This window comes from Cyprinus carpio, chromosome A13 (genome assembly GCF_018340385.1).
Source record: "Cyprinus carpio isolate SPL01 chromosome A13, ASM1834038v1, whole genome shotgun sequence".
NCBI classification, from domain to species: domain Eukaryota; kingdom Metazoa; phylum Chordata; class Actinopteri; order Cypriniformes; family Cyprinidae; genus Cyprinus; species Cyprinus carpio.
The window spans coordinates 24,963,155-24,977,152 of record NC_056584.1 but is presented as its reverse complement, the minus strand read 5'-3'; the positions used below and the strand labels follow the sequence as shown (position 1 = coordinate 24,977,152).

The 13,998-nt window shown below is 35.3% G+C and overlaps 1 protein-coding gene across 7 annotated transcripts in view; it reads right to left on the bottom strand.

The window, feature by feature from the left end:
- LOC109100503 (low density lipoprotein receptor adapter protein 1-B-like) overlaps positions 1–13,998 on the bottom strand; it is a 43,032-nt gene that overhangs the window by 3,781 nt on the left and 25,253 nt on the right. For 2 of the 7 annotated variants that reach the window (XM_042769473.1, XM_042769475.1), the window contains exons 2-8: positions 12,881–13,023; positions 11,272–11,384; positions 8,746–8,860; positions 8,485–8,557; positions 6,266–6,361; positions 3,315–3,427; positions 2,894–2,928 (exon numbers count right to left, since the gene is read on the bottom strand). In XM_042769473.1, coding sequence (XP_042625407.1) covers positions 2,894–2,928; positions 3,315–3,427; positions 6,266–6,361; positions 8,485–8,557; positions 8,746–8,860; positions 11,272–11,384; positions 12,881–13,023 — 688 coding nt within the window. Of the gene's footprint in view, positions 1–258; positions 699–2,108; positions 2,642–2,893; positions 2,929–3,314; positions 3,428–6,265; positions 6,362–8,484; positions 8,558–8,745; positions 8,861–11,271; positions 11,385–12,880; positions 13,024–13,998 lie in introns of those variants that run through there. The other 5 variants (XM_042769474.1, XM_042769476.1, XM_042769477.1 and 2 more) reach the window with 4 other exon arrangements.

The following is a 13,998-nucleotide window of genomic DNA, read 5'->3' as shown; positions in this document are numbered from 1 at the left end:
AAATAAAATTAAAGCTAAATAAAAATTAATTTAAAAAAACTGACAAAAGTGCAAAATTACAAAACAAACTAAAATAAAATAACTGAAAATATAAGAATTAAAGCAAATTCAAAATATTAATAAAGAGTATAAAAATAATACTAAAATAACACTGCATATAACTTAACCATTCGTGCTATAAACATGAATGACATTAAACTGTGCAGCAAAAATTGCAGTCACAATAAACTTTAAGGATGCAAAATTACTTACAATGCAACAAAAAGTAAGAGTAGCAGGATACATTTTCTATTTTGAATACAAAGTGAATAAATAATAGCAAATTTAAAATGTTAAATATACTCTGAAAATAATACACAATTTAAAGGACCTTTCTCTTTATATTGGGTCAAGAGATCAATCTGACATTTAGATCTTCTATTAGACAAAACTGAAGTTCAGTACAACCAGCCATTTCATTTTATTTGTACATCAATTGCACAGTGAAGTACAGAAATGGTCAATTATAACCATACTAGCTCTCATCCATCCCAGTGTTTTGGAGAATAAACCATCACAAAACACTAAAACAGCTTCAGTTTTTGATGGAAAGCACTTCAGTAGTCTTTAATCAGAGATTTACTCACTCCGAATTCATCCTTGATTGGAAAAGTTCTTGCATGTCAAAGATCTGGAGCGTCTCTCCTCACACTTATAGGCTGAAAGCAAGCTAAATTGAGATTAACGAAGTGCTGCGTTTGATTAAAAGCCAGCACTTTTAATTACTGCACACGACAAATAATCAGCGTGAATCAGAGATGGACTGAACCCCCCCTGCTGTAAAACAGCTCATCTCATGTCTGCTAATCTCTCGGGAACGGCACTCCGTGTGTCTGGATGAATAATGACCATCATTACAAATCGTTAAACAGCTGTTGTTTGGTTTGCAGAATAAAATGACTGTTAATTAGTGCCATTACGATCCCATAGTATGCAAATAATAGTCATTTAAAACATGACCTAATCATTTGGCATCACAATTGTTTGATTTGTGTATAAAGGCAAGTAGGAACATGCATATTATCCCTATAATTATGAGGGATCCATTTTTCCTCAATAGTTTTAAATGAATGCTAAAGAGTGTAATACATTCTCTTGTCAGTCTTAATGTGTAGAGACAAATGACTTGTATTCTATGGTGTTATCAAAGCATATGTCAATTTCAAAGGTCCATAAAAAAAATTATTGGTATATTAAAAAATGTTCAAATGTTGGGTTTTGTTAGAGGCTTAGACTCTATGCACCTTGAACATTGCTGAGAAAGCCCACCCTGAACTGGGGGGTTTGTAATTTTTGCACCTTGAACATTGCTGAGAAAGCCCGTAAAATTCAATGGTCCATAAAAAAAGGTTGGAAAAGTAAAAAAAATGTTCCGAGAAAGCCCATTGTTAGAGCATTAGACCATTTATCAAGTCCCATTGTCAGATGTAATGCAGCCTTGAAAGTAGCAGAGAAACACTGTCACAAATTAAGCAGAGGATGCAGTACGATGGCTCATTCTGTATTGTGCATATGTAATGTTCAAGGGTTCATAAAAATGACTGATACAATAAAAAAAAATTCAAAATTTGGATTTCTGAACAGTCTGAGGATGTGTATCACTGTTAACCGTCAAATTTTATGCAACATTGAAAATGGCTGATAAATGCCTCCCTCCTCATTCTGCATTATCCCTGTGTCAAGTTCAATGGTCCATTAATAAAGATTGATACAGTAAAAAATGTTATCATTTTGGAATTTGTTAGAGCCTTAGATTATTTATCACACCCCATTGTCAGATGTAATGCAGCCTTGAAAGTAGCAGAGAAACACTGTCACAAATTGGGCAGAGAGTGCACTATGATGGCTCATTCTGTATTGTGCCATATGTAAGGTTCAAGGGTCCATAAAAAAAGACTGATACAGTAAAATTTTTGAAGAATTGGATTTAAATTTTTTTATAGAGGATTTGGATTTCATTGTTGTTTTTGAGGTTTTATTTAATTTTTAATTTTGATGTTTGATGCATCCTTGAATTTGGCTGAGGAAGGCCTCCAATATTTGGTTATGGGTTGTCCCTATGCCAAGTTCAAGAGTCCATAAATAAACATTGATAAATAAAAAAAAAATAAAAATCAACATTTTGGATTGCATTACAGTCATAAACTGTATATCATTCTTAATTTTCAAATTTCATGCAATGTCGAATATGGCTGAGAAAGGCTTATTCGAATTGTGCAGATGGTGCAACATGATATCTCAAATTCAAGGATCCATAAATTAAGACTGATACAGTAAAAAAAAGTCTAACTTTGGATTTCATTTACAGTTTGAGACTATCACTGTTAATTGCCAAAACTGATGCAACCTTGAATGTGGTTGAGAAAGGACTCCCTGAATTAGGCAGAGGGTACAATATGGTATCTCATTCTGCATTATCACTACGTCAAGGTCAAGGACCCAGAAATAAATATTGATACAGCTTCTTGCAAATAACCTCAGCAATGTGCTGTTGTTAACTGCGGCATTGTAGTTTTCAGGAGCAGCACTTTGACAGTGTTCAGGCATCAACCAGTGAAATCTGTTAGGACCTCTGTGTCTACTCCAGATGTCTTTTTCTTTTCTATGAAACACAGAAACTGTGAGTGGAAGGTAAAAATAGTCTGGATTACGTAAAACCAACCAAATAATTTATTCTCAGAGCTGAATGCGTCCATCACAAATACCGCTGTGGTCACATAATAGAGCGCCAGGAATAGTCGTGCCCTATACTCCACATCTGTGCTGAAGTTATAGTATGATCTGTTAAAGATCAATGCGCAGGGTGTTGTGGTGTAAGAGTGACAGATATAATTCCAAATAAAATTTTACCAACCTTGAGAAAGCCTCATCTAGACCATCCTCAAGTTCCTGCAAAAGACAGCGCAGAGAATACAATAAGCTAAAACAAACATCTTCATGTGGAGACCAGATGGTTCTTATTACTGCAGCAGAAGCTAACATGCTGTTAAATGAAATAAAATGTGCTGTTTTATTTAAAAGTTAGATATTAATATAAAATAAATTTTAAAAAATTGTATGTGGACTGAATTTAATAAACACTGGTGTATTTTTAAAATGACCAGAGAGTGGTTTTCTCAGTATTGCTGACATAAAAAGCATTAATTTCAATTCATTCTGATTAATATTAAGTAATTATTCAGATCAACTGGTGAAGTACTTTGACTTTAGACATATTGGCGTATGTTTGTCACGTTTGTATGGGTGTGTGTGTGTGTTTGTGTGTGTGTTCCTACCCATACAGTGTTGTTGTTCTCTGTGCTGAGGTTCTGTGCCGGGTGTGTGCCGTCTTTTCCTGAGTGATCTTTTACTCCACATTCAAGGTCCAGTAGATCCCCAGTGGCCACCTCTACAAACACAAATGAAAATAGTGAAAATAAATAAACAAATAAATAAAGTGAGAGAAAAAAATATATATATAAATAATTAAAATACACAAATAAAAATAAAAATAAAATAAAATAAAAAATATGTAAGAAAATAAATGCAAAAATGATTTTCTAAATAAATGAAATAAGTAAAATAAATAAGCAAATGCACAAAAATAAGAATACATTTAAAAAATAAAATAAATGAAACAAGTAAATAAATAAATAAACGAATATGTAAAAAACAAATAAATCATGCAAAAATAAGAATACATGAAAAATAACCAAACATACAAGCAAATTAATAAATCCATCCACCCACTATGATCAAAAGCAGGCGTCGTTTTCTTGGTCCAAATTATATTTTCCTTTTTTTGATGGAAAAGGTGTGATTTTATTTGACAATCCATAAAACAGCTAGTTCTGATACCCAATTCTGATTGGACGAGTCACGTTTGAAGCGGTTGCCAAATTACTCTGTTTCTTGGAAACCATAACAAGCAGTTAGACTAATGAACTATATAACATGGCAGATTTATTTATAAGTTTACATTTGACTTATTACAGGTTCAGTCCTCCTGGATCAACACAAAGAGATCACATACACAGTGGTTATAAGTTCATAGATCAACCTTTAAACAGAATATTTTCATATCTCCACACCTGCAGTGATCATACAGATCTGTGCATATAGAGAATGAATCAATGCTCTTCTCAACATCAAGCCGTGACATGCCTCACAAACTCATGATGCAAACAAAAGCACCATCTCATTTTTCTCTTATGTAGTTTTCACCTCCCTGCCTTCATTCCGCTCTGATCCTGAGCTGTTAAACGTGTCCATCTCTGTCCTGCTCTCATATTTCATGAGTGGAGATCAGCCGATGTGTGTGTGTGTGTGACTAAAAGACTCATATTTCTGATATCTGATGGGATTTATGAACACACAAAGCTTTATTCATGCACACACACGTCTGTCTCATAGCACACGGATCACTGGTCCTTAAGGGTTTGTTCGCTCACTTCCATCCAGGATCATTTCTGTTACCTGAGATCCATTCAGGGTCCTCTGGCACCCTTACCAAAAAGCAGCATAGTCCAGTGATGGTATCAGATGATAATACCGGGGTCTTTAAGTGGTACTGTAAGGTACTTTGAAGAATACCATGTATTATCATTGCCATCCTTGCTGGATGGGTCGAAGGAGATTAGACAGGCATGTTGTGACAAAAAAAAAAAAACCTGTACAAACTTTGTTGCCTGGAAGCAACAAAGAATCTTAAAATTGACATAATTTATTGTGTTTTTCCAATCTCATCAATACACTATCATTTAAAAGTTTGAGACAGTAAGACTTTTAAATGATTTAAGCTCTCTTATGCTCACCAAGGCTGTATTTATTCACAAAATATACAGTAAAAATGGTGATATATTATTAAGATTTAAAATAACTGTTTTCTAATTAAATGTATTTTAAATGTAATTTATTCCTGAGATCAAAGCTGAATTTTCAGCATCATTTACTCCAGTCTTCAGTGTCACATGATCCTTCAGAAATCATTCTAATATGCTGATTTGCTGCTCAAGAGACATATATATGACCCTGGAGCACAAAAGCGGTCTTAAGTCTCTGGGGTATATTTGCAGCAATAGCCAAAAATACATTGTATAGGTCAAAATTATAGATTTTTCTTTAATGCCAAAAATCTTTAGGATATTAAGTAAAGATCATGTTCCATGAAGATATTATGTACATTTCCTACTGTAAATATATCAAAACTTAATTTTTGATTAGTTATATGCATTGTTAAGAATTCATTTGGACAACTTTAAAGGTGATTTTCTCAGTATTTAGATTTTTTTTACACCCTCAGATTTCAGATTTTCAAATAGTTGTATCTCGGCCAGATATTATCCTATATCCTAACAAACCATACATCAATGGAAAGCTTATTTATTTAATTGTATAAATCTCAATTTCGAAAAATTCAGTGGTCCAGGGTCACATATAAACATGACTTGACGCCTGGAGTTGCAGAGCTGGTGCAGTCATATCCACATTGCAATGATCAGATGCTTGCTTAACTGCTGTTTTCTCACAACTGTCAGTTTAGCTGCATGTGTATTTTGTTACTAAAAGGAGATATTATCATTATCAATATTGAAAACCGTTCTGCTGCATCATATTTTTGTGGAAACCGTGATACATTTTTTTTCCCCAATATTTTTCAAAACAGCATTCATTTGAAACATTTCTTTATTGCATTTTAAATGTATTTATCATCACTTGTGATCGATTTAATGTGTCCTTACCAAATAAAAATATTAATTTCTTAAAAAATAAAATAAAATTACTGACCCTAATGCATTATCCGGGAGTGTGTTCACAGTGTGTGTGTGTGTTCACTGCTCTGTGTGTGTGCACTTCGGATGGGTTAAATGCAGAGCACGAATTCTGAGTATGGGTCACCATACTTGGCTGAATGTCACGTCACTTTCACTTTTTCACTTTATCATCGTGTTTCCAGCGACTATTAATTTATCCACACTGAAACTTGAAGATACCATGTGACAACACAATCAGAGACAATAAGAGCACTTTTAATTTATTTAATTCATACACTCGTGTGGAGTGGGATTTTGGACCAATGAGATTGCACTGTGGGCGGAGCTACACAGCGCAACACCATAGAAACTGACTGACAAACTAACATTTTTATATTTGCATTCATGGCTGGTTAGGACAAAAACTCATATTTAAATAGAAGATTTAGACAACTAGTAAGAAAAAAAGTGTGTGTGTGAGCTCCAGGAATCACCTCCTCCTCTCGTGCTGCCCAGACTGGCTGAACTCTCGGACTGAGAGCTGCTGGCCGCCTCTCCATCTGATCCACATTTCACCTGCTTCTCTTTCTCTGAAAACATAGGTTTAAAAGCAGAAATGTCAAGCTTCTATTGTTGTTAATTTGCTTCCATTAAACATTCACTAAAAACATGTTCTTTATTTGAGCTAATCATTTTTAAATCTTTCTTTTTGAGGTGGGAATACTTTTCTTATATTTACGTGCAATCATTTTTAAAAACAAAACAAAAACAAAGATACAGAGAAAATTTTCATCTTGAAACTTCAATTCATATACTTTCAAATATATGCATATTTAAATGTTTGTTAAATATGCATTCATGAAAGTTTTTATAAAGAATGAGGTCAGCGAGTATTAATGTGCACCAGGTCCAGGAGAAACCAGCCCTAAATGTACATTTGAATATTTAACAGATGTAGCAAAAAAACTGTGCCATGGCCTTGATCTCTGCCTGAATTAATTAAATTGGAAATGAAACACCCTAAAACACTATCAAAGCCACGGACGCTCAAACAGCCTCCTCCATGAGGAAGTGTATACACTGCTCTCACATACTGTCTAGCGCTCTATGACTAAAGAGGGAAGTCAGGAGGGTGGTGGTGAAGTTCTCAGTATCATAATGGTGTTTCTGGTTCTTCTATTTTCTCTACTGGTGGATTATTGTGATGTTTTTATCAGCTGTTTGGACTCTCAATCTGATGGCACCCATTCACTGCAGAGGATCCATTGGTGAGCAAGTGATGTAACACTAAATTCCTCCAAATCTGTTCTGATAAAGAAACAAACTCATGGATGGCCAGAGGCTGAGTATATTTTCAGCAAATGTTCATTTTTAGGTGAACTATTTCTTGAATTCACTTCTGAACATCAGACGGTGGTGACTGGAATTACCAAACTTCTAAAAACATGTTCTGCCTTTCCCTCCTTGATCTCATCACATGTATCACTCTTGAATTAAACATTTAACACAACAGGATGCACAGACAGCACTTTTCAGAGCCATCAAAACACAATAGAAATATAACTGTGTCATTTGTTTGTATTTTAGACCCTGTAGTAAAACACAATGACATGGAGAGAAAAGTCTGTCTGAGTTCTGCCAGATAAACAGTTCCTGCAACAAACTGCCAGATGCAGAGAGATGAAATTAGTAAATCTTTACAGGCCTCAGGACACACACGCACACAGGCATGTTCACACATGCAGTAAATTACATATATGTTCTGCTGATCTGTATGACTGGACCTGTTCTATTCTCACTGCACTAAAATCTCTTTCTTGTCCTCCATCCCTGCATGAAATAAATCCATTAAAATCCCTTACAATCTCATTATTCTACAAGACAATGCCTTTTTAAAGGCATAAATACATAGTGACAGGGTTGGGGCGATATAAATAAAAAAATATATATATCTTGATATTTTCAGCCTTTTTGCAATATTCAAAATTCCCAAAAAATATGTGCTGTGAAACGGCTTTAAAAGAGTGTTTTTGATGCCAATTGAATTCAAAATGTATAATGCAAAAAGTAAACAGTAAAAATCATTTAATATTATTAAAAAAAAGGAAGGATCAAAACAGATGAATCTCGATCATCAAAAATAACCAATAGTGTAAGTTTGAGGGCGGAGCTATTGGTTAATACAAAGTGACGTGACATACAGCCAAGTATGGTGACCCATACTCAGAATTTGTGGTCTGCATTTAACCCATCCAAAGTGCACACACACAGCAGTGAACACACACACACACCGTGAACAACACACACACCGTGAAACACACACCTGGAGCAGTGGGCAGCCATTTATGCTGCGGCGCCCGGGGAGCAGTTGGGGGTTCGTGCCTTGCTCAAGGGCACCTCAGTCGTGGTATTGCCGGCCTGAGACTCTAACCCAAAACCATAGGGTTAGGAGTCAAACTCTCTAACATTAGGCCACGACTTCCCACAAATTCCCACATATGACCAATGGCAGATGGAAGTGTCTCATAAACCTGTTTGGAAACAGTCATTATTTTAGGACTTGTGTTTGGTGTCACTAGTGGTGTGGAAATTACACTTTAGCTTCAAGTAGGACACGTGAATCTGTGCTTCACAGCCCATAACAAAGAGAGAACGAGTCAGAAAGAATGAGAAACAAGAGTTGTGCTGGGATGGCTGAAGTTGTGCATTGTACCTTCTTTAGCAGCCTGCCAAAACTCAAACGCCACACGGAAAGCCTGAGCCACCGTTAACGTCACCGCCTGAGCCTGAGACAGATGAGGAAAAGGGAAAAGAGGTTTCAACACCACATTTCTTGTCATGGATAGAAAGACAGCACATTGGTATCTGTCTCTCTCTCTTAGAGGAAGTGTGCTCTTAACGTACAATGCTATTTATAGACTGAAGGAAAGACAAGGAGTGTTTCTGACACACAGACACATGAAAACACACTCACCACTTTCCTCTTGGTGCAGAGGTATGCGTGGCACTCCAGCGTTTCATTGCGTTGACTCTGAGCGATGTAGGCAAACACTTTATCATGCATCTTATCAGCCGTGCAGTATGATATCCTACAGACAACAAACAACATATGAACAAAATCAATCTAAAGACAACCTACGTAAAAGTGCAATACATAGTTCCTCTCTACCACTACCACTCAAAAGTCAATAAAAGCTTTTTTTAAAAGAAATGAATACATTTATTCAGCAAGGATGCATTAAATTGAGCAAAACTGACAGTAAAGATATTCATAATGTTACAAAAGTCTTATATTTCAAATAAATGCTGTTCTTTGAACTTTCTATTCTTTAAAGAATCCTGAATAAATGAATTGCGGTTTCCAAAAAAAAAAAAATTGAAGCAGCACAACTGCTTTCAACATTGATAACAATATAATTGTGTTCACCATATTTTTGGTCAAATAAATGCATCCTTGCTGAGCAACATTCAAAAAAAAAATCTTAAAAAATAAAAATGAAAAAATACTGTCCCAAAACATGTTGAACATTTAAACCTTTTTACGATACCTAAGTTGGTTTCAAATATCTGAGACTGCTAGTGAAAATACAATTTTTAATTATCAGCATAATCAGTGAAATGTATTTTTTTCCATTTTTTTTTTTTTTTGCTGTAATGACAGAAGCACTTGAACAACACCTGCTGATCATATTCTTCAGCATGATCTGAGATGTTTCGAAGAGCACATTGAGCTTCATCAGAAGCATGAACTGAAGGTGAAGAAGTTCACATAATCAGTAACACATTTTTACTTTCATTTGGTCAGTGACCTACATCCTAAAACTTTCTGTTTATCTCCCAGTTTAAATGAAAAAGGGGAATTAATCCCAGATGGTCTTTATCCAGCAAAACACACCCACTGTCCATTATCCACAGCTAAATCATTTCCACACACACTCCAATATAACAGACCATCACGTCACCTCCTCTGAGATTTATAAAAACAAAAACACAAAAAAGACACATGTACAAGCAGTGCTGAGTCCTCCACGTTTAACACTCCATCAGCACTTTGACAGAAAGCTGACCCACCAAACTATAACACACACACACACACACACACATACAGAGACATGTGGGAGAGTTGGTCTATGACTGCATCGTCTCTGGCATCCTGTTGACATCACTGTAATGTGCAGTAAACTCATTAACTCCAGTGCTGATTTCTCCCCTCGGCCCTGAGTGACAGCTGGCTCAGCCTGTCAGAGGCCCCACAGCAGCAGGGGCGGGACTAATGATGGATGACCGCCATCTGTCCTGTCTCACATTTAAAAATTCACACACATACTGTACTTACAGACACTTATGAAAACTTTCTCTGACTCACACGCACTTCTGTCTGATGAGGACCAGAGTAGCTTATCCTAATTTGAAAAAACAAAGGTATAATACACTTCTTGTGGTAAGATTTTTGGTGTTTTTGATTTTTTTGATGTTTTTGAAAAAAAAAAAGGGGCTGTATTTGCTTAATTGAAAATACAGGGAAACAGTAATATTTTGAACTGTTTTCTATTTGAATATATATTTTAAAATGTAATTTATTCCTGTGATCAAAGCTGAATTTTCAGCAACATTACTCCAGTCTTCAGTGTCACATGATCCTTCGGACATCATTCAAATATGCTTTTTTTTTTTTTTTAACAAAAATTACATGAACATAGAATTTAATTAAATTTTGTCTGCAAACATTACATTAGAATTTGAGAGAAAATGTGCTTATTTGTTATGAAAATAATATCACAGTGCAAAAAAGTAAGTGGATCTACATATAGGCTTCATTTTCATTTTCATAACATATTTTCTTACTTTTTCTTTTTGATTTCAGGGTGAATTGAGACCTGGACATGTTTTCATTAGAACTAGCCTGCTGGTGTAATTGGTGAGGAGAGACCGGCTGGGCGACACCTCGCTCATGTTTATTCATTACTCACACCGCAGACAGCGTGTGGGCTGTGTGAGCGTTTGGGGTGTGCGAGTTTTAGATGATAGCTGCGATGTGAGGTTAGGGTAGTGTATTTTTTGGCCTCTCAGACACTAAAACAGATCGATAGAGGTTCCTGACACAAACACCTCTCTCTCCTTCTCTGTATGAACAGAGTAATCTTCAGGTCGCACCGCTTGAAATGATGGATGGCAGGGGCAACAACAACTCCTTTCTTTTTTATTGCAAGAGAGATGGGGTAGACGATCGAAAACCAGTTCTTATTCAGAACTAGATCTGTTTTTAAGACAATACTATCACTGGTTTCTGATTTTCATGACAGTTGTTCCTTGAAAGTCTCCATTCGTTCACATTTAAATTTAAATAAACATGTTAATATATAATAGAAATAAAAAAAATTGCATTGATAAAGTGTTTTAAATATATATACACACACACACACACACACACACACACACACACATATATATATTCATTCCATCCCTATGGTAACATTACATATAACCGCAGGTGACTCACCTGTATATGGACACATTCTCTATTAGCTGGCTTGATACACTGTCGTAGAGAACAATCCCTCGAGGAGAAACCTTCAGCGTCACCTTCTGAAGCTTCTTCCCACCAGCTTTAGCCTGAGAGAGAGAGAGAGAGAGAGAGAGAGAGAAATAGATAGAGAGAGAGAGAGAGAGAGAGAGAGAGAGAGGTATTATCAAGCAGCTCCTGAAGCCATCAGAGCCAGTTTTGAAGGCTTTTACAAAAGAGCTTATTGTTTTTTTTTCAGCATCTTCTGCAATGAGCAGCATGCTTTAATATATCTAAAATAAATATAAAACAAAATATATAAAAATGTCTCTTTTATTTAATTTAAATAAATAAATAAAATATAAATATTAGAATGAAAAAACATAAGTTACTTATTAGAAATGTTTAAACATTTCTAATATTAAAATTTTAAAGCAAATTATAAATATGAAGTATTATACAATGACAAAAGCACAAACAAAATTGCTAAAACTTTAACTAAAGTTAAAATAAAAACTGAAAATGTAAAAAAAAAAATATTGATAAATACTATAACAGTATATTAATATATAATAAGCAATACTAAAATAACACAATTCAATACAATTTACTAAATTAACATGACAAAATTACAGCCTTGGTCATATGAAACATGGAATACACTCTGATATCCTGAATTGAAAAAAAAAAAAAATCATATTATTAATCTTTAATAGCCACAACAGAAAAGCAGTTTCATTAGATATTGGTTTGGTAACTGAAATGCATTAAACTACACTGATCTTAGTTATGATATAAGAAAAAAAAAAGTGTGAATTTTTATTTTTTAATAATACAAATATTTTAAATGAATCTAAAATACTTCTTTTTTACCTTTATCACCTTTATTATACCTACATTAACTGAGGAAGTCATTTTTTTCCCTTGACTATTTGGCTGCAAGGAGGCTTTGCTGTTGACAAACTGTCATTTGTTACCTCATACATCATCTTCAGCAAGTCAAACAATCAATCACATTTACAGTCAAAAGTAAGAGTTATCAAGTAGGAAAATTCCACATCTGGCTTTGAGTGGCTCTTAAACACACTTGCAATGAGTCACACACAGGCTGACACAGTCAGTTCGGTATGCATTTGTTTTTTACTGCTGAATCGCAACAGTCTGGAGTGTTTAATAATCTCAAAACAACATTATATTATGACAGGATATAGCCTGTTGAACCACACAGAACCTCACCCAGAAACCCTGAGACACACACACCCACTTGCAAAGCATAAGAGACACAATTGAGCAGTGCACGTTACTTAAAGGTGTCAAACTCTACACCTTTTTTTTTTTTTTTTTTTTTTGCATTTTTTAAGAACTGTTCACTGAAAGGAAACTCAAATGACTCTTCTGTGGCATCTTTGCAAAACCTCCCTTTTGGAAACTTTGTGTATGGTAGTCTGTTTAAGATGACAGAAACTGAAACTCCTGGATCAATTAAGCGTATTTTAGACCTCAGAAGAAAGTAGAATGACTACATTTTAAAAGGGCACATGACCTTTGCCCTGTCCTTCATTTCAGTCTTTCATTGGCTGGTGGTGATGGTGTACGCTTTTCTTACTGTGGCAACGATTCTCTTGACAGCAGCGGTTGAGAGCTCTTCTCCTTTGGGTTCCTCCACTAGCGTCATGCCCAGATACTTCAGCTGAAAGACCATTCCCTCCAGCAGCGTCTCCCGCGTGTCTGTCCAGTTCTCTGGCAGCTCTGGAAAGACACACATGGGATTAACATGTAGGCATATTGCAAACATGGTCAAAAACATGGCAATACATGCTACCCACACAAACACGCTCCTACAAATGAGTGAATCTCAAGAAAACATGAGAGATAAAATAAAATAAAAATAACTCCTAAATAAAACGAATGAAAAATCTTGAGAAATTATATTTTGGCAGATTTATTTTATTTGTGTGTGTACCATGTGTGTGTGTGTTTCTGTGCTGTTTTGTCGTTTATCAGGAAGTTAAATATATCGACATCATGTTTGAGAGTTGAATAATTAATGATAAGAAGTTATATTTTACATACAGAAAATCAAGTTTGTTTTAAACCTTTAGGATCTTTGCACTACTTCATGAAAACAAAACACTCAAAATTAAACAATTACTATATTGCATAACAAATTTTGGTATATTTATAATAATATATAATAATATATAATAAAATATATATAATATATTTTAAAGGTGCCATCGAATGCAAAAATCACTTTTATAAGGTGTTTAGACAGTTGTGTGGTCGCAGTGTGTGATAACAACCAGCCTATAATGGTAAACCCACCCACTCATTGTTTTATAATCCCAATAAATCATAAACAGTCACTCCACATGAGCATTTCCAGACTATGATGTCATACTTGGGGAAAGTCCCGCCCATTTGTGATGCTCTCTGCCCTATTAGCATATCCACAGCCCTGAGTGAGAAACAGCGGTCCGCCATTACTGTTTCCTTGCTGTAGCTGCTAGAGACACGTCAGCGCCAAAGAGCCATTAAAAGTGTCATGTGTTGGGTTGCACCAACGAACATAGGAGTCTCCACAGACCGCTGAGGACACAGTGGTTAACTTTCATTTTCGGAGGAAACGTCCCGGAAAAAAACGGAAAAGTCCTATACGTTTGTGCTAACATTTTACACCAGACTGCCTCACAAACGAGGGTCAGTTCAGCGCTGGAGCTGTGC